The sequence below is a fragment of the Danio aesculapii genome, chromosome 16, assembly GCF_903798145.1.
Source record: "Danio aesculapii chromosome 16, fDanAes4.1, whole genome shotgun sequence".
NCBI classification, from domain to species: domain Eukaryota; kingdom Metazoa; phylum Chordata; class Actinopteri; order Cypriniformes; family Danionidae; genus Danio; species Danio aesculapii.
The window spans coordinates 7,626,895-7,649,736 of record NC_079450.1 but is presented as its reverse complement, the minus strand read 5'-3'; the positions used below and the strand labels follow the sequence as shown (position 1 = coordinate 7,649,736).

The following is a 22,842-nucleotide window of genomic DNA, read 5'->3' as shown; positions in this document are numbered from 1 at the left end:
TAGGGGTAGCCACAGCGGGATGAACCACCAACTAATCCAGCATATGTTTTACACAGCGGATGCCCTTCCAGCAGCAAAAATTGCTTAACTTAACCAGGACTAGACCTTAGTTAAATGTGTTTAAGGGCCCGTTTCCTTTATCAGGCTTGCGTTTACACTGCCACTGTTACCAATTGTACCCTTTTGGTGGGCATGGTGTATGACAGAAAGTTTCAGTCGATGTCATTCTCGCTCTAGGAAACGTTACAGTAAAGCTGACGGGTTGTTCACATATCATATGAAAAGCACTTCTCACATAACTGATGCTTTATACACATCAATACTTGTGTATAAATGTACATCACTAACCTTTCTATGAACATGATTTGATTATAACTGCAGATCAATGATAGTGTGAAATTTGTAACGTCTGTGATTATATGAAGTAAAATAAATAAATGCAACATATATGAACACATACAGACCCTTACAATCTCTGATATGTTATCAATTACAGAGAAACTACACACAGAATACATTTAGTCCTTATTTGGGTTCAAAAACAACACAAAATATAGCCTATAGTCAGAGCAAACCTCTCATCTTTGTCTTTAATCTTCACAGCACATGTAACCTCTTGTTAGAGAGTAATAGGCATGGGCCGGTATAAGATTCTCACGGTAAGATAACCTTGGATAAAAATATCCCGATTTCACTGTATCATGGTATTGTGATTTCTGCTCTAAAATATATTCTTTTTTAATGTCTGGGTAAAATACAACAACTTTTTTTCCCTTTGAAAACAATATATTCAATTTTTTTAAGGAAGATATTTTGGAGCAGTAAACATGTCAGGCTAAATAATTCAAATGGATCATTGACTTCTGCTTCGTTAGTTTCAAAAACACCGATTTTTTTACAATTTAAAACGACATCGTTGGATTTTTTTTTCTGCTGCAGATACTGTTGTCCTAAAAAAAAAAAAAAAATTTAAATAAAAAAATCTTACACATACCTTAGGGACGGTATTACACAAAATTTTGGTGGCATTAAAACTTTGACTTTTCCAAACCGCGGTATACCATGAAAACGCTTATCGTCCCATGCCTAGAGAGTAATTCAGTCATTCCGAGTTCATAATAGTCCAAAATGCGACAATAATAATTAAACATGGTAGTTTGTTCATGGTTTAGGTTGCTAAAAGAATCATTGGCCCCTTTGTTTTTTCCGGCTTCTCCTTTGTTATTTTGCGCTTTACTCTGACGTTTTTCCGTTTCTGAAAGGATCAGGTGTCAGAAGCACTTCAATAATCACGTGCACGTTATTATTATCAGCCCTAGAAATTCGTTGTTTCAATTACACACGCGCGGCGAGCGTAAGCGGCAAAGCGAAACCGCTTGCGCTTTAGACGGTCTTGTAAACAACTACAGGGCACAGCGTAGTTCTGTTCTTCTTCTTGGCTTTGTGGCTGTTCATCAAGACGACGACAAGGTTTGTTTGAGCTCAGGTCGACCCTAGTAAAGCAGGCATTTCATAAAGAAATATGTGGAATAGGGTTTGGGAAGAGTTAGCCCCAATCCCAGTTCTACCCCTTATCCCTTGATACAAAGGGACAAAACAATGGCACCGATGTATGTTAACATACTTCACTGCAAGTTATTTTCATTCAAGCCTGCTCAAATATGCAATTTAGTCCAGGACTAGCAATTTTAAAAGATCTTTGTTATGATACAGTCTTTTTAAACCAATTTCTTTGCCACACAAAACTTTTTTTGTCCTTTATAAATGTTGAAAAGAACAGAAATGAAGTTTAATTATTTATTTTTTTAAGAATTTTTAATTATAATTTAATTTTAACTAATGTTATTACATGGCTGTCTGGAAAACTTGATTCTGATTGGTCAATCACAACATTACAAAATATGTTATGTATTGCAGAATAAATCCCTGACAGGTTTAATCGATAGGCTTATCGGTAGCATGACGCAATTATTTAGTGAAAACAACCATCTGGATGTACTTTATCCTACTTATTACACTGCTAATTACCACAAAATAAGTTAGACACAAAACATAGTTCTGAGTTGTTATAGTTAAAAAATTATTTAATTAAAGGATAAGCTGACAGGAAGCAAAAACATCTGATATGACGCAGTACTGTTAACTAGTTATTTAGCTGGAACTATTTTCAAGCACTGTTTAATCAGGGTGCGAATGATCAATTTCCCCCAAACCCTCCTGTAATTCACAGCCTGTGTGTAATATCATTGCGCCTGCTGCAGCCATGGCATGGCAGCAAAGTTTCTGGATCATTACGCCAGAATGAGAGTATAGTTCCTAATCTGTTCATCTAATCAATCAATCAATCAATCAATCAATCAAATCATCTAATCAATTTTCTATCTGTCTTAGCACATGCTATAACAACAGAAGCGTCAGGCTTTTAATAGGAAAGTTATTGAAACTCTTTGGTCATTTTGAGCCAAATGCTAATGGTCTAATCTAATTCAATGATCTATGCTAAGCTAAGCTAAGAGTGCTCCTGCCAGACCATCTATGGCTGATTGGATAAAAAATGGTAAAACTCATCTGCTTAACTCTAACCCTCTAAAAATGCCTAAGAAAAGTACAATACTCTTGTGCGTCTTGAGACAAAACAATGGCACCGATGTATTTTAACAAACTTCACTGCAAGTTATTTTCATTCAAGCCTGCTCAAATATGCAATTTAGTCTAGGACTAGAAAACTGAGGGTCTGTGTCTTATTTCGTTCTTGCGTGCTGTTATTTCAGAACACTTGAGCTGTCATTTGAACTGCAGTTACGATGCTGCTTTCTGATTCTGTTTGTGTAGCTTGACAGACATGAACTTTTACATGCAAAACAACCACTTGACGACTCTTCTTTTGTACTCGGCAGAACAACACGCCGGCAGGAGGCCGAGTAAATAAAGACTTCTCTCTTTTTGGAAGAAGGAGTCCCGTAAAGAGATTACAATTGTGATATTTCTTTCCTACGGGCTTAATGCACCTACTCTGCAGCGTTCTGGCAGTGTTTGTGGAAAGCCTTTAGCGGGGTTAAACAGCAGTAAGTTTGACAGAAAAGATCCAGCCGCTCGCTCGCAGGAGTGCTGCTTGTGGGAATAAAAAGCTTAAAGCTACACTGATCTAGACTTCCTTCAGATTCAGTTCGCTCAAAGGTTTCTCTCAGACGCGGATCTTAGACACAGCTGGGCTGCACTGTTGGTGAGTGGCTGTTTGCCTGCGGATAGTGTGTGTGTGTGTATTTTCACCTCCCTCTATCATTGCCCACAGGAATGCCGATATCACTGCTGCTGTCATATTCAGTGTTTCCGGTTATGCAGGAGATCCAGCTGTGTGTACGTGTGTGTGTGTTCGGTGGCATCGTCATGACAACAACCTTCGTTGGGATCTATCAAAACCTATGTATCCCCATTTTTTAATCACTGCATTAATAATGTATCACATCTTTCTTGATGTCAGCTTATTTACCGAGCCATGAATAATGTTATTCAAGCATATCGGCCTTAATGGCTTCTGGTCCGTACCGGTACCCCTGCGAGGTGCACGGCAATTATCCAAAAAATGATGCATAAATCAGCCACCCTCGTCGCTCAAGTGGAACTGTAGCTAAAATTGAACATGGGGGAGCTTGACAGTTGACATTTGGAGTTATAAACACAGTCAGATGCGTTCGGCGCTGGGTTATGAGTAATGCCTGGCGAAACGCTTTGAAACGAAAACGATGATGCTGATATGATGGTGCTCGTGCGTGCGTGTGTGTGTGTATATATACACAGTTGTGCTGTTTGCATCTTTACTGTCATGTTTGGGTTGGTTTTGGAGGGAAAACTGCAGTGATGTTAAGCATGAGCTTCACACATGGTGGCTAATCCTGATGTGGGAGAGCTGGGCCTGGATCCAGACACTCTGACTGAATATTAAACAGGGCTACATGAGATTGACTGATGTCTGAACTCTGTCTAAAACCTATTGTAAATGAAAGATTATATATTTATATATATATATATATATATATATATATATATATATATATATATATAGATAGATAGATAGATAGATAGATAGATAGATAGATAGATAGATAGATAGATAGATAGATAGATAGATAGATAGATAGATAGATAGATAGATAGATAGATAGATAGACATGCCCCTAGTAAGTAGTTCTTTCTTAAAAGCAATCACTATCTGTTCATTAGCTACTACAGCAGCAGAGTTCTCAAGATCTACCTTAGCTCAAACTCCCCTCTCGCCTTGCAAACGGAAGGGAGCCCCGGGCTCAAGGATCTTATGAGCTTAGGGCTCTCTTCTGGAACAGCATGCCAAACAAGCTTTATAATCAATCATCAGCTAAGTGTGAACTCTTGAAACTTATGAGACTTACCTTGTTGTTACGTTGTTAAAACGTACGTTGTTGTTTAGTTTTATTGGTTTTCCCAAATATGCAATGTAATGGTAAGCTTGGAAACTGTTTTGGAGAATTTGATGTTTCCTCATTCAGACAGAATGCCGAGAGGCGTTTCAAAGACAGCCATCGAGTGAAATGACTTGCTTTAAAGGGACTTTGGTTCACACAAAACATGGATCTAAGTATTCTAGTAAATTACTAGTAAATATACTAGTAAATTACATGGAAACACGTGAATAGAGGCAATTTATCACCTGATTGGTTGCTGATAATATTTTGCCTCGATTGCATCTACTGCACAAACTCAAATAATTGAACTGAAGTGAAAAACTGATGGGAAGTAAACTAGAGCAAGTGATGATGTGCTCCACGTTTGGTGTGAATGCAGCATAAGTAATGATTCAAAATCTTTACAAGACATTTTAAAGCATGATCTTTGCCAGGTCATTTTTAATGCAAGGTTTTGATCATTTTAACCAAAATCTATGCCAAGATAGAAGAAATTTTAAAAGATCTTTGTTATGATACAAGTCTTTTAAAACCAATTTCTTTGCCACACTAAACTTTTTTTTGTCCTTTATAAATGTTGAAAAGAACAGAAAAGAAGTTTATTTATTTTTTTTTTTAAGAACTTTCAATTATAATTTAATTTTAACTAATGTTATTACATGGCTGTCTGGAATACTTGATTCTGATTGGTCAATCACAACATTACAAAATATGCTATGTATTGCAGAATAAATCCCTGACAGGTTTAATTGATAGGCTTATCGGTAGCATGACGCAATTATTTAGTGAAAACAACCATCTGGATGTACTTTATCCTACTTATTACACTGCTAATTACCACAAAATACAAAAGTTCTGAGTTGTTATAGTTAAAAAAAATATATTTAATTAAAGGATAAGCTGACAGGAAGAAAAAACATCTGATATAACGCAGCACTGTTAACTAGTTATTTAGCTGGAACTGTTTTCAGGCACTGTTTAATCAGGGTGCGAATAATCAATTCTCCTCAAACCCTCCTGTAATTCAAAGCCTGTGTGTAATATCATTGCGCCTGCTGCAGCCATGGTATGGCAGAAAAGTTTCCAGATCATTACGCCAGAATGAGAGTATAGTTCCTAATCTATTCATCTAATCAATCAATCAATCAATCAATCAAATCATCTAATCAATTTTCTATCTGTCTTAGCACATGCTATAACCACAGAAGAGTCAGGCTTTTATTAGGAAAGTTATTGAAACTCATTTTGAGCCAAATGCTAATGGTCTAATCTGATTCAATGATCTATGCTAAGCTAAGCTAAAAGGGCTCCTGCCAGACCATTTAAAATGGCTCTAACCCTCTAAAACTCTAACTCTAAAACTCATTATTAATAATGTATCATTGCGCCTGCTTCAGCCATGGTATGGCAGCAAAGTTCATTACGCCAGAATGAGAGTATAATTCCAAACCATATTGGCCTAGAAAATGGTAACTTTTCATTCTCCATCTGTCTTAGCACATGATGTTACAGAAGAGTCAGGCTTTTATTAGGAAAGTTATTGAAACTCTTTGGTCATTTTTAGCCATATGCTAATGGTCTAATCTGATTCAATGAACTATGCTAAGGAGCCATATGCTAATGGTCTAATCTGATTCAATGAACTATGCTAAGCTAAGCTAAAAGTTGGATTAAAAAATGGCAAAACTCATCTGCTTAACTCTAGTGGAGCTGTAAAATGAGCCTATTTCCAAAAAACTGAGGTGTTCCTTTAAATGTCTTGACTAAAAACCATCTCATCCAACTCAACCAGGTATAATGACCAGCTTGAATCATTCCTTTAAGCTGTATTTCCCAACAGAAATCTTCTTTAATCTCTCACTTTCTTCAGTTTCCTCCTCGCCGGCCTCTCTCCTGCTCTCCTGTCTTCACCTCTGGATGTTTCTTTTGGGTGTGTTTGTTTTCTGAGAGCAAGGAATGGCTACATGAAGGTCTCTTTCATCTGCACTTTTGCTGTGATTTGAGGGATTGGCAGGGGAGGAGTGTTTGATATCTCGCCTCGCTCTTGCTTTTCTTTTTTCGCAGGTTTATCCCTCAGGGCCGCTGCTGATGCGAGCAACTGTCTCCACTGTGACAAACGCCAAAGATAAAGCAAGGCAGCTTTACTGAAGCCATCAAAGGTTGGCAGACGTCTCCGTACTATGATTCCTCATCCACGTGACACAACACTGATCTACTTTCTGCTTGTTTTGCTCGTGGAGACGAAGGCAAGTAAGTCACACATGCACATCATCCTAACATCATACTTACAGTTGAAGTCAGAATTATTAGCCCTCCTGTATATTTGTTTCCCCAATTTCTGTTTAACGGAGAAAAGATTTTCTTTACACATTTCTAAACATAATAGTTTTAATAACTCATCTCTAATAACTGATTTATTTTATCTTTGCCATGATGACAGTAAATAATATTTTTAAGATACTAGTACTCAGCCTAAAGTGACATTTAAATGCTAAACTAGGTTAATTAGATAAACTAGGCAGGTTAGGGTAATTAGGCAAGTCATATAACAGTGCTTTGTATAACAGGGGCTTATAATATTGACCTTAAAATGGTTTTAAAAAAATTAAAAACTGCTTTCATTCTAGCCCAAATAAAACGAATAAGACTTTCTCCAGAAGAAAAAAATATTATAGGAAATACTGTGCAAAAATTCCTTGCTCTGTTAAATATAATTTGGGAAATATTTGAAAATAAAAAGTCAGTTTATTAAATTACTCACTGCATTTTAAAAATAATATTTGTAATTAAATATTTAAATATTGAATTATTATTATTTAAAGTTGTAATTAAGTATTATACATATTATATTACAAATACATCATACAGATAATGAAATAATATAGTTGTAATTATGATTAAAATTATAATCCTTCTACAATTTGATGTATTACGGTTCACTAACATTACAGAAATCAGTTTTATAATATTGATTTTATAGGAATGTTACTCAGTTATATAAAGTAAAAATGACAGAGATCAGTTTGGTAAAGATTAGTGATCCTTTATTATGAACTAACTAACAACATATAATTAGCAATTGATAATAATAATTGAGTAACTGTATTGAGAAAATAATAAAGATTATACATACATTATATAGATACAGTGTACATTATATATAGATACAGTGCTCAGCATAAATACACCCCACACAGATCTCTCTCTTACATTAGACGAGTCAGAAGCAAAGCTAAAACTGAAACTAATCTAACAGAACTTAAAGGAGACCTATTGTGCCAAACTCACCTTTATTAGGGGTTTTTATGTTTTTTTTAAATGATTAAAACTGCTTTTATTCCAGCCCAAAAAAATTAAAAATAAACAAATAAGACTTTCTCCAGAAGAAAAAATATTATAGGAAATACTGTGAAAAATTTCTTGCACTGTAAAACATAATTTAAGAAATATTGGGAAAAAAATAGGGAGTAATTGACAGTAGGGAGAATAATTTATTTATGAATGAAGCATGAATTTTTAAAATGCTGTCATTATTTACTTGCTCTTATGTTGTTGTGAACTCATATGGCTTATATCTTTCTTTTGTTGAATGCAAAAGGAGAACCTCAGAAGAATGTGATGTTTTCCATATGACAAAAGTGTAAAGGAGCTGTCAAGCTTCCGAAATGACAAAAAAAAAGACAAACAAATAACCATGAAAGTTGTCTATGGGACTGCTAGTCTTCTGACGTCATTGAATAACTTTGTGTGGAACAAACTGGAGATTAAAAAAAAACATTCATAATAATAAAATATTTAAAAAATAAAGCACACAGTTTTTTATTAGGTGCAATACCTTTAACAGTAAGCTATAAAGAAATATATGTAGATGTATTCATGATAAAATAAATAAAGGATATACTGTCATGTCATTCAAATGTTTGGGGTCAGAATTTTTTTTTTATAAATGTATAAATAAATAAATTAATAAATGAAAAATAACTTAATTAATCAATTAAAAGATAATCACTAATAAATAAAACAAAAATAAATAAATAATAAATTAATCAATTAATAAATGATAAATAAAACACAAATAAAAAATAATAATAATTAATATTCTAAATAAATAATATTTGACTAGATATTTTTCCAGATACCAGAATTCAGCTTAAAGTGACATTTAAAGCATTTAATTAGGCAGGTTAGGGTTATTAGGCAAGTCATTGTATAACAGTGGTTTGTTCAGTAGACTATCGAAAAATATACTGTATGAGGGGTCTAATAATATTGACCTTAAATGGTTTAAAATAATTAAAAACTGCTTTTATCCTATAGCCGAAATAAAACAAATAAGCCTTTCTCCAGAAGAAAAGATATTACAGGAAATATTGTGAAAATTTCCTTGCTCTGTTAAACATCATTTGGGAATTATTTGAAAAAAAGAAGAAAAATTTGACAGTAGGGCGAATAATTTTTTTATGGATAAAGCATGAATTGTTAAAATGCTGTCATTATTTACTTGCTCTTATGGTGTTGTGAACTCATATGGCTTATATCTTTCTTTTGTTGAATGCAAAAGGAGAACTTCAGAAGAATGTGATGTTTTCCATATCAAGTGTAAAGGCGCTGTCAAGCTTCCGAAATGACAAAAAGAGCCAAAAAATAAACATCAAAAGTTGTCTATGGGACTACAAGTCTTCTGAAGTCATCGAATAACTTTGTGTCTGAAACAAATTGGAAATAAAGGAAACAATAAAAATAAAATTTATAAAAAATTAAGTAAACCAAGTTTTATTTTTTATATTAAGACAAAAAATGTGTAGATGTATTCATGATAAAATAAAAAAGCATATACACTGATGTCATTTAAATGTGTGGGGTCAAATAAATAAACAAGTGAATGAATGAATGAATTAAAACATTAAATGAATGAATGAATACTTTTAATCAACAAGGCTGCAGTAATTGATCAAAAGTGACCATTTAGATATTTATAATTTCACCAAAGATTTAAATTGTTATATTAATGTTATATTCATTGAAGAATTATGACAGAAAAGTTTACCATGATTTCCACAAAAATATGGACCAAATACAAGAACATGGACCAAATATATATATAAAAAAACATAATAGTTTAGGATTTCATTACATTTGTATGTGATAATTATATACATTTATATTAGGGGTTTTCGCAGTGTTGGGTTGCGCCTGGAAGAGCATCCGCTGCGTAAAAACATGTGCTGGATAAGTTGGCGGTTCATTCCGCTGTGGTGACCTCTGATTAATAAAGGCACTAAGCCGAAAAGAAAATGAATGAATGAATATATTAGGGGTGTCTCATGGTTGGTCTGGATCCAAACATTATTGTTGTAACAGCCGAGAGAGGCGATAAAACGTTCCCTCACGAATCGCGAACACACCAGCAGGTCAAAGGGGCCTCAAGAAGTGAAGGAAAGAGTTTACAACTTCCATTTTTTTTTTAATTTATTTTTTTTTTATTTTTTACATTTTTCTGATGTACTTTAGCATCAGTGAAAGACTGTCCAGCAAACTCATAAGCAGTGAATTGTGCACAGTTATCTGTTTTTTAAAGTAGTTGGAGCATTTTAATTACTCGAGGTCTCCTCCTTTGCCATAGTAAGCTACCGCCATTTAACGCATATGTGATAAATGACATCAGTACATAATAACCGGTTATGATTATTACTGAACTGATACTGAATTGTTCGCATCTGCATTGCATCAAGTGTATCGAATAAACAAATCATTTTGACACCCCTAATATATATATATATATATATATATATATATATATATATATATATATATATATATATATATCAAAAGTATTGTTTTATGTCTGTAAAAATATTACTTGTGTTATGTAATGTAGATTCAGTTTTAGCATCAACAATTACATTTTAAAATAAATTAAAACTGACAAAAACGTATCATAATTGTACAAATATTTTACAATATTTCGTTTTTTACTGTTTTTTGAAGAGATTAAGATTTCGATCATTTAATATCTACATAAATTGTTGATTATTTCCTGACAATATATATTCATTTTACTATAAATAACTGAATTTACCTTATCACTTGATTAAAATAAATGTTTCAGAATGATTTACAATAATTTACTATACAATAATATTTTAGTGAATATTGAAACATTTAGGTTACATTTACACTTTTGTTTGTTCTGTAGACTCTCGAAAAAAATATCTAGCTTAAAGGGGCTAATAATATTGACCTTAAAATGGTTCATAAAAAAAATGTAAAACTGCTTTCATTCTAGCCAAAATAAAACAAATAAGACTATCTCCAGAAGAAAAAATATTATCAGACATACTCTATACAGTTGAAGTCAGATGTATTAGCCCCCCTTTGAATTTTTTTTTATTTTTAAATATTTCCTAAATGATGTTTAACAGAGCAAGGAAATTTTCACAGTATGTCTGATACTATTCTTTCTTCTGGAGAAAGTCTTATTTGTTTTATTTCAGCAAGAATAAAAGCTGTTTTTATTTTTTTAACACCATTTTAAGGTCAAAATTATTAGCCTCTTTAAGCTATATATTTTCGATAGTCTACAGAACAAACCATTATTATACAATAACTTGCCCAATTACCCTAACCTGCCTAAATAACCTAATTAACCTAGTTAAGCTTTTAAATGTCACTTTAAGCTGTATAGAAGTGTCTTGAAAAATATCTAGTCAAATATTATTTACTGTCTTCATGGCAAAGATAAAATAAATCAGCTATTAGAGATGACTTATTAAAACTATTATGAAGAAATCTGCTCTCCATTAGACAGAAATTAGGGAAAAAAATAAACAGGGGGCTAATAATTCTGACTTCATCTGTATATCCAATATAAAATAAACTCCAATATAAAATAAGCCATTTCAGTGAATGTCTAAACACATCAGTAAACATGTATAACACATATAGAGTGCTTTTGTCTTTCTTTATCTTACTCAGCCAGACATCCACAGTCATTAACATTGCTGTATAGAAACAAACCGTGTCTACAATCTTTAAAATGCCTCAGAAGAAAAAAACCTGGCTCTGAAACAAAAGGTGGCTGTGTATATATAACAGAATTGTCCTTTTTGGGTCAGCTGTTCCTTTAAGACGAGCGACCGAGTGTGTCTATGAGTTCAGTAATGAGTTTTTGCTGGAGTATTCTTGTTTTTCAGTGCATGACGCATTAACGTGAGCGGAGGTCGAGCCAAGAGTTCATCTCGACAAGCGCTGAGCTGTGTAATGTTACAGTCTGGCTTACAGATCAAGCTCAGGTGGAAAAACACGCAAAGCAGGACTAGCCAAGAGATCAACGCTAATACACAGAGGAGACCTAGTGTTTTACATTAAAGCTTCATTTGCCAGGAATGCGTGTTTCAGGATTCCTGGTGCATCCATGAAAACAGAATAATTCCAGGGCTTTTTGAGTCATTCAGAGAACTCTTTATTTCATGCAATCCCAGCCTTGAAGCTTTATTTGGAGCAAAAAAAAGAGTTTCGCTAACATTAAAGACCACTGGCTCGCAACACGGTATCCTAAATTAGCTCACACTTTATTTTAATGGACAATTCACGCTATTAACAAACCGTTAACTCAGATTTTCGGTCTCAATAAACTATAATTAGCTGTTTATTAATAGTAAGGTAGTAGTTGGGTTTAAGTATTAGCGTGTAAAATAAGATCATACTTTATAAGTGCTAATAAACAGTTAATATCTTAATAATAAGGTAATAAGCCAGGAGTATATAGTGTGAATTGTTACTCAAACTAAAGTGTTACCCTGAAAAGCAAGTATAATTATGCAAAGACTCATTATTAACCCTTTGGTGATCCTTATTTGTAAATCACACTTTGTGATCAAAAAGAACAAATGCTTGTTAATAAGCATCTGATTTATTTCAGTGAAATTATTTTAGTTTAGTAATATATATTTTAAGAGGGTTTTTGTGGTTATAATTAATATTTATGCAGTAATTCACACTAATTGATTGCCATTGAAAACAATGTAATTTTTATTTATTTATTTATTTTTGGTATTGCTTATATTTCCAAGTAAAACAGAGACTGAAATGACTGAAGACTAACAACGGGTTAAAGTCATATTAGCCTGCTGTGAATATTGTATTATTTTTCAAATATTTCCCAAGTAATGTTTCATTGAGTTATGCTAAGTGTAATCATTCTCTAAATTCCCATTTTAATCATTCAGTCTTTCTTGGAAAATGACTGGTAAGTTGCCATGAAGAGATCAGTAAACAGCCCCTTTTTTGTATCAAGTATTTTAATGAGTATAAATGGTTAAGTTGCATTTCTTCATTCATTCATTTTCTTTTCGGCTTAGTCCCTTTATTAATCTGAGGTCGCCACAGCGGAACGAACCGCCAACTTATCCAACATTTATTTTACGCAGCGGATGCCCTTCCAGCCGCAACCCATCACTGGGAAACACATACACACTCATTCACACACACATACACTATGTACGTGTTTAGCGTACCAATGAACCTGTGGCGCATATCTTTGGACTGTGAGGGAAACCGGAGCACCCAGAGGAAACCCACGCGAGAACGCTGGCAGAACATGCAAACTCCACACAGAAACGCCAACTGACCCAGCTGAGGCTCAAACCACCAACCTTCTTGCTGTGAGGCGACAGCACTACCTACTGCGCCACTGTGTCGCCCTGCATTTCTCATTATTCTAATTATTTCTTTTCAGAGAGCTCTGGAAAAGAAAATACATTTAAATAGAGCAGCATATTAAAATAAAAATTTTATAACAATAAAAAATTATATATATATATTTATATATATATATCTTTACCCCCCCAAACTTTTGGTCATTTTTTAACTTTGCTTTTTAATTTTTTTTTACTTTTTACTTTTTTAAATTTTGTAATAATAAAAAAAAATCAATCAATAAATAAAATAAATCATAACTTGATATCACAGTAAAACAACTGACTTTACCAATCATTTCTTTTTTTCAATCAACCACAAGATCTCATTCATATCCACCTCTATTTTAAATGCCACGCCCACATCTCAATATCCAATTAGCAGCCAATAAATTATAGAACTCCACCCTGCTCCAAGGCTCCACCCTACAGTTCACGAGTTCACACTTGCAATAGTTTCAGAATAAAGCGTATTTGGCGTGCTGTCCGGGGAGAGGGCTCTGAGCTCAGGGAAGACACCCAAACTCAAGTTATTCCTCTTATCAGGAAACAGAGAGGAATTGGGATTCGAGCGAAGTATCTAGCCCGGCCCCAGAACGCTTCCCCCGGGATTGTAATGCTTAAGAGGTGAGGTGTTGGGGTGGTGGAGGGATGCTAAAGTCGTAAGATGCTGCACGTAAGACAGCTTTGGTATATATATGGGTTTGGTCAAGAACTGATTGGATAATAGAATAATTGTCAATGACGTATTTGATACTGAAACTTCTGCGCGTGCTCCTCCCGAAATTTGTTTATAAAACACTTCAAAATAATCTGTTTTGAGACATGTTCGGATCATCATTACAGATTTTACAGCTTTGGTGATAATAAAGAAACACCATTTAATAAATGATAATTACTTTTAAAAAATACACAACTTACATAATCTGAATGAGACGCAGCCCAAACTGCCACTATTTCACAATAACCCCTCATTTAATGTTGGAGGAAACAGTGAACGTCTTAATGAATGTCCAAATAAACATACTGAAAACCATGATTTCAAATCAATGATAATAATATTAATTCAAAATCAAAAAGAAAGTGCTTCAGGGGTGATTAATGTGTCGGTGCTCTTGGGTAGGGATTCATAAAGATAACCAACAAAATCATAAGTCCAAGGTAAAGTAAGTGAAATATACTCATATTTATATACTGATAGATGGAGTGACACGGTGGCTCGGTGGTTTGCCTCACAGCAAGAAGGTAGCTGCGTCGAGTCTTTGATTTCTGTGTGGAGTTTGCATGTTCTCCCCGTGTTGGTGTGGGTTTCCTCCGGTGCTCCAGTTTCCCTTACAGTCTAAACCAGGGGTGGGCAAACTCGTCCCTGGAGGGCCGGTGTCCTGCACAGTTTAGCTCCAACTCTAATCAAACACACCTGGTTATATATTTCTAGTGATCTTGAAGACACTGATTAGCATGTTCAGGTGTGTTTGATTAGTGTTGGAGCTAAACTGTGCAGGACACTGGCCCACCAGGACCGAGTTTGCCCACCTCTGGTCTAAACACATGTGCTATAGGTGAATTGAATAAACTAAATTGGCCGTAGTGTATGAGTGTGTGCATGGGAGTGTGTATGGGTGATTCCAAGTACTGTGTAGCTGGAAGGGCATCCACTGCGTAAAACATATGCTGGATAAGTTGGCGGTTCATTCCGCTGTGGCGATCCCTGATAAATAAGGGACTAAGCCAAAGGAAAATGAATAAATGAATATACTGATAGACTCCTATAGCAGTAATGTGTTCAGTTATCATTGATCTCTGAAATAAGTGCAGTATATGCTCAATGTGTCAGATCTGCGCTCTCTCACAGATGTGAGTTCTGGGCGTCCAGAGGGTGACTTTGAGCGCCTGCCACTGTTTGGTCAGAGGATTATGGATTCGCTCTTCAACCTTCAGCAGCTCTGTGTGACGGACTGTGAAGTGTTGCTTTCGTGCTGAAACCCAGTTTATGGTCGACGCTGTGATGTCTGATCCAGTCTGCAGGTCAGACTGACCGCTGTTTGACTGACATGCACAGCAGCCAATCACAGTTTTGTTATTATGTGCCATTTAGACATATTTAAAGATGCTGTATGTAAGTTTTTTACTCTTCTAAAGCATAAAAATACCATAATATGTTTGCAGATATTTCATAAACATAAGAACAAGTGAACATTCTTGATTATCTGAAAAACAATCCGACATTGTATAAGGTATTCTGCTTTGAAAATGTGCGTTTCGTGCCAGAACGTCGGTCTTTGTTTTGATTCTTTTAACCCGATCAATGCCAGCTAAGCCAATTATATTTCAACACCCCGGGTTGCCTTGGTGGAAAACAGCGTATTTCATTCATTCATTCATTCATTCATTCATTCATTCATTCATTCATTCATTCAGAAAGGCTCTCAAAGTATATGTCCGACTGAAATGTGTCTCCGGTGGACAGTAGCAGACCTAAAATGAGATGCAGATTCAGAGTTCCACATGAGATGTTTATTAATAAGCAAACATTAGCGTAAGCATTAGGTGAGCAGGTTACATTGTAACCCTGTGTCCTAACAACAAGCTACGTGATGAGATTTGCAGTGATAAGCAATTTTCTGTTTGCACCAGACAAAACACGATAAAAAATTTAAATACAGCCATTTAGAAGCACAGAATAGTGCATGCACTGCACTCCAACGAAATGGTAAGGTTTATAATCTAATTAATATGTAATAAACCTCTTTAACATTATTAAATGTAGATGCTGAATCACTGATATATGTTGGTGTTGCTTTGCGTCTGTTTTGAACCAGGCGTGCAATACCTAGTTCAACCACTGGGTGTCAAACTTACATACTGCACCTTATAAGTCCCGTGAAATGAAACATTTTTATGATGTTATTATCAGTATGTTAGTCTTATGGAGATTTATAAGCTATTGTGCTACAAACATTCACAAAATTCACATTTTCTAGATATAAACATCCAAAGCTTGCAGTTTGTCATGTTTTTATCGCCTCAGTTACTCATCATAATTTCTGACCAATCAAATACTCTCTAGTATCTAACATGCCCCGCCTATGTTTCACTTGAGATTATGTCAAAAATCGAATAAAAAAATTCACATTTCGAAGCACTTCACGGGTGCTTTTTACAAAAAAAAATTACATTTAAAAAGTAGGCCAGGTATTTTTTTATTACTCAATTTGTCAAATACTTTATTTATTCACTCATTTTCTTTCTGCTTAGTCTCTTTATTAATCAGGGGTCGCCACAGTGGAATGAACCACCAACTTATCCAGCATATGTTTTACGCAGCGGATGCCATTCCAGTTGCAACCAATCACTGGGAAACATCCATACACACTCATCTACACACATACACTATGGACAATTTGTGTTTGGACTGTGGGGGAAACCAGCAGATGCCCTTCCAGCGGCAACCCAGTACTGCAAAACATTCACACACACTCATACACTACAGCCAATTTAGTTTATTCAATTCACCTAAAGCGCATGTGTTTGGACTGTGGGGGAAACCGGAGCACCCGGAGGAAACCCACGCGAACATGGGGAGAACATGCAAACTCCACACAGAAATGCCAGCTGGATCAGCTGGGATTCAAACCAGCGACCTTCTTGCTGTGAGGCGACAATGCTAACCACTGAGCCACCGTGCTGCCTATTTTCATTTCAAGTAATACAAACTCAATGGAATGAGAAGATTAAGTTGAAATTCGGTGACTAATCTGGTAGTGAAATATCCCTCAGAAGCGCTTGTTCCATCAGTAACTTATAAACAGATCTTTTCCAGCTGGACTGCAGGTGTTTTTCTCCAGGATGATGTGCAGACTGGAGGTTTAATATGTAAAGCTGATCTGATGCTGGACTGAGGGGGAGGCGAGGTGAGTGGAGAAACTGATTGAAGATGGTGCTGCAGAAATGATTCACGGCAGTCATATCTGGGCAACAACATATGTCTGAACACTGATTGCTTATAACAGGGTTTTGTTGTCTAGTTATATAATCAGAATGTATGTAATCAGACTTTGTATGTGGCTGCACCAAATCTGTTGGACTGATGGATTCTTAAAGGGAAAGTTTACCCAATTTGCTGTTCGTTTGGTTTATCAAATAACCTCTGGCCATCCAAGGTGTAGATGGATTTTTTACAGGTCAAAACTGACCTATAACTAGGCCCGCACAGAATTTTACAGAAAATATTTACAATACTGCAAATATTTATAGGGCAAGTCACACGGTGCTGGCAATGCAGTGAAGCAGTAGGTAGTACTGTCACCTCACAGCATGAAGGTCGCTGGTCCAAGCCTCGGCTGGGTCAGTTGGCATTTCTATGTGGAGTTTGCATGTTCTCCCTGCATTTGCGTGGGTTTCCTCCGGGTGCTCCGGTTTCCCTCACAGTTCAAAGACATGCTGTACAAGCGAATTGGGAAGGCTAAATTGTCCGTAGTGTTTGAGTGAGTGTGTATGGATGTTTCCCAGAAATTGGTTGCAGCTGGAAGGGCATCCGCTGCGTAAAACATGTGCTGGATAAGTTGGCGGTTCATTCCGCTGTGGTGACCCCGGATTAATAAAGGGACTAAGCCGAAAAGAAAATGAATGAACAAACGGTGCTGTAAATGTAAGTGCAATATTTATGCTGTAATCAATTTACAGTAAGTTACTGTAGATTCTACAGGAAATTGTTACAGTGTATATAAGATGAAATTCTCTTTTGCTCCTGCTAGGATTAATTAAAATATGACTGATCGGTGGGCCCACACAGAATTTGAGCGCACAGATTTCCGCAGATTTTTAGTCGATCATTGAGTCTATTTATTTACTTGTGTATATGTGTGTATATGTATATTTATTCAGTTTTTAAACGAATTTCAGTGATAGTATTGACTTCATATGATTTATTTACAATGCAATTTTTAAAGTAATGTTTTCTGTCTTTTAGTAGATCTATTATACGAGAAACTTGCTTTGTTTACCAAATAAGTGGACCTAATTGGATTTGCATTGTAAAAATTTAGTAAAAGCTAAAAAGGTATTCTTTTTTATTTCATATATTAAGTTTTTAGTTATGATTTTCGAAAATAATTTTGCATAAATCTGCATTTTTTACAAAATTCTCTGCAGAAAAAGCGTCCACAGATTCTGTCTGGCTATATTATATGACTATTTTAACAGCAGAAAAATAATTATGTTTTTTATCTTTTTCTAAAATGAGCCCAACATTAGAAAAAATGAATCATTTTCACATTTTAATGAAGGCTGAGTGCATTCAACGGTTGTCTTAAAGGTCAAATTGACTGGCCAGTTAATGTATAAAACCATTTTATACCACAAAACTATGGCACACTTCAACACACACACAATAAGAATCTGCTGCTTTAAGTTTTATGAATACTGTCCAGCCAAAAACGTTTTACACCTATATAGGTGCCTTTAGCATTAGAAAATATATCCTTTACTTTAGTCAAAATAAACGAGTGTAGTCCACTGATTAAAACACTGATGAAATACTGCACACTGACGAGGGAAAACTTAGACATGCGCAAAGTTTGTGATTAAGATGGAGTAATTTCTTCATGCCAAATACTCAAGATTAAAGAATTAAAATTAGATTTTGGTGCTTTATCTTAGAGGTTTAGTGAAGGCAACTCATTTTTGATCTGAAACACAAACAGAATATACTGAATTCTAAAACCACACAAGGGTTAAATATATATATAACAATGGAAAAAGCCACACAAGTATTGTGAAATGTGCATTTTTGTTCGATTTTTGACGTAATCTCAAACAAAACATGAAGAGAAGGTGGGACATTCTGTAACAACTGCCCTTTTTAGAAAACTGCCAATAGCGTTTTGCTTTATCACAGCTCTGCCAGTAAGAGTGGTTGAGTTCAAAGGGCATCAAAAGAGAAGCGTCTTGAAGGGGGCGGGGCATGTCAGATACTAGAGAGCATTTGATTGGTCACGATTTAATGAGAAACTGTAGTATGAGTTGACTTGAAAAAAAAAACGTTGATCCATTTAGGTGGAACTGACAAACTACAAGCTTTGCATGTTTAACTCAGTATAATATCTTCTAAACGCGGATTTTGTGACTGTTTTGGAGCAAACTAGCTTATAGATATCCTAAAAACTAACAATACTGATAGTAACATCTAAAAAAATTTATTTTGATTTCATGGGAGCTTTAAAATCATTCGTGCTGAAGAGTAAATATCCAGTGTATGTTTTTAGCATTTACTACACACATAAACAGCTACAGAACCATTAGAATGATCATCATTATCGTCTGAATGAATATAGTTTGATAAAAAAAAACGATTTTATGTAGCTGCTTAGTGAACTATGACTGCTGCTCCATCTGAAAGCACCAGAGTAAATAATGTTTAGCATTTTTAGATTAGCTCTTATTTCGATACTATTTTTACATTTGCTCACAATTTCAGATGAGTTTTAGTTCCTCATTAATAGTTGTGTTAGTTGTTGTTTAGGTTTTATTTTGAGAACACAATTCTATTTCATTTTATATTTATATACAGATATGGCTACTGGGAACGCGCGCTTCTTCACGAGCAGTGGTGCAATTTGTCATGCGAAGTCACGCGCTGTGGCTTTACGCTGCTTTATGCAATATTCACCAGGTGGCGCAAAGAACAACCTCTTTTCCATTTCGTTCGGGCGACACAGTTTACATTTACTATAATCTTCTATGTTAAGCTGCTTTGACACAATCTGCATTGTAAAAGCGCTAGAGAAATAAAGATGAATTGAAATTGAATAGATCTAGATAAAATAGCCTGAGCTATATCGAAACCATTTAAAGTATACAATATCGGGTATAATAAAAAACATTCAATAAATAAACCAATATAAAACAAACAAATGCTATAACAATTTAGACATTCATTCATTCATTTAGTCCCTTTATTAATCTGAGGTTGCCACAGCGGAATGAACCGTCAACTTATCCAGCATTTGTTTTATGCAGCGGATGCCCTTCCAGCTGCAACCCATCACTGGGAAACATACACACTCATTCACACACACACATACACTATGGACAATTTAGCCTACCCAATTCACCTGTACCGCATGTCTTTGGACTCTGGGGGAAACCGGAGCACCCGGAGGAAACCCACATGAACGCAGGGAGAACATGCAAACTCCATACAGAAACGCCAACTGACCCAGCCGAGACTCGAACCAGTGACCTTCTTGCTCTGAGACGTCAGCACTACCTACTGCGCCACCCATTTTAGACATATATGGTATAATATAAAGAAATTAAACCGTTTTAAGCCATATTAAAGGCCTATCGGAATTTTTTTTTTGAGATATTTTCCAAAAAAAAAAAACCAACGAAGGAGTTTTGCAATATTATTTATAAAGTATTTGGATACGATGATATTAATCAAATCGTGCAAGCTGTATTTAGTTTCAGTTTTAGTAGTTCTAGTTTAACAGAGTAATCAGGTCAACCAAAGCTTAGTGTTTGCACAGCTTGCATTAGCTCTTGTGCAGACCTCTTAGTAATAAAAGTCAAGTCATTGTTTGAACAAACACTGAATCCAAAAGCATACAAATGCAGCTATAAACTAAATTTCTTTACAAGTAGGCACGCATGGTGCTTCAAAACATGATGCAAGATGCGCGCGTGATGATCAAACATGTCCATCAAGCACATTTTCACATTGAAAAGTAATAGTAAAGTAGCGCATTTGAATGGAAAAAACACGGTCTGTGTGAACAGCCCCTCACTGATAAAATGCTTCTGATGTAAATCGTGCATGTGGTGTTTTCTGTGTTTGCACTCACCCGTCAGACACTCTGATGAGCAGCGCGCGGTAGATCTGCCGCTGGACGCCGGAGGACTCGGGCCCGCTCGGGTGGATGAACGGGTGCACAGCTGTCAGGATGAAGCCCTGCTGGTACAGATCCTGCAGCTGAGACGGCAGATCCCTGACCGATGACAGACAGAGAGAGGACGTCCCGTCTGCTGGAGGACGACACGCAGGGTCAGAAAAACAGCTCACGCTAACACACATACATCTGTTCATTTCAGCCTCATCGCCACTTTGAGTCCCTGGAGGACCTGATGTGTCTGTATATTGCTGCCTTTTGATAATATATTGTTTATTATTGTTTTAGTTTTTGAGAAATATGCCAAGCAAAGGCTTCAGTGATGTTTTATCATTATTGATTTTTTTGGTAAACATATAAACTGGTACTTATTAGATGTTTATATATAGATTTATATATAGATTTTTTCAGCACATTTCTAAATATAATAGTTTTAATAACTCATTTCTAATAACTGATTTATTTTATCTTTGCCATGACGCCAGTAAATAATATTTGACTAGATATTTTTCAAGACTCTTCTATACAGCTTAAAGTGACATTTAAAGGCTTAACTAGGTTAATTAGGTTAACTAGGCAGGTTTTGGTAATTAGGCAAGTTATTGTATAATGATGGTTTGTTCTGTAGACTAAATAAAGCTTAAAGGGGCTTATAATTTTGACCTTAAACTGTTTTTTTAAAAAATGAAAAACTGCTTTTATTCTAGCCGAAATAAAACAAATAAGATAATCTCCAGAAAAAAAAATATTATCAGACATACTGTGAAAATTTCCTGAATCTGTTTAACATCATTTGGAAAATATAAATAAATAAAAATCAAAGGAGGGCTAATTTATTTATTTATTTATTTATTTATTTATTTATTTATTTATTTATTTATTTATTTATTTATTTTAAAGTGATTCTGAAATATAAAAAAATAATACTAAAAAATAAGGATGACCAACTGTAGGTTTCCAGGATTATAAAATATTAATTTAAATTATAGCAGAGATAAATAAATAAATATTAAACAACAAAAACATCATCCAATAAATCATATTAAATGTAATTACAATAGTTTTTTAAATCATAAAAGCATAAGATGGCATTTTTATATTCCAAATATAATAAATGTTCAAATATAATAAATGTTCAAATATAATAAATGTTCAAATATATAAATGTTCTAGAACTATATATATATATATATATATATATATATATATATATATATATATATATATATATATATATATATACAGTGCTCAGCATATATAAGTACACCCCTCACAAATCTATCTTTTAAATTCAAATTTGTGCATATACATTAAATTAGTCAGTACTGAAGCCAAATCTGAAGCATATCTAACAAAATAATTAAATGGTGTTTTAAACGATTATTTGCCCCTTTAAGCTATATATATTTTTCGATAGTCAACAAACCATCATTATACAATAGCTTGCCTAATTACCCTAACCTGCCTAGTTAACCTAATTAACCTAATTAAACCATTAAATGTGACTTTAAGCTGTATAGAAGTGTCTTGAAAAATATCTAGTCAAATATTATTTACTGTCATCATGGCAAAGATAAAATAAATGAGTTATTAGAAATGAGTTATTAAAACTATTATGATCAGAAATGTGATGAGAAAAATCTTCTCTCCATTAAACAGAAATTGGGGAAAAAATAAACAGGGGGGCTAATAATTCTGACTTCAACTGTATACAGTGCTCAGCATATATAAGAACACCCATCACAAATCTCTCTTTTAAGTTCATATTTTTAATATGAAGCTTTACAATATTAGTGCATATACATTAGATTTGTCAGT

General features: G+C 34.7%; 1 protein-coding gene across 1 annotated transcript in view; it reads right to left on the bottom strand.

The window, feature by feature from the left end:
- The window catches only part of LOC130243405 (raftlin-like), a 227,051-nt gene that overhangs the window by 101,827 nt on the left and 102,382 nt on the right, over positions 1 to 22,842 (bottom strand). Inside the window, exon 3 of the mRNA XM_056475567.1 lies at positions 20,980 to 21,160. Coding sequence (XP_056331542.1) covers positions 20,980 to 21,160 — 181 coding nt within the window. The remainder of the gene's footprint in view (positions 1 to 20,979; positions 21,161 to 22,842) is intronic.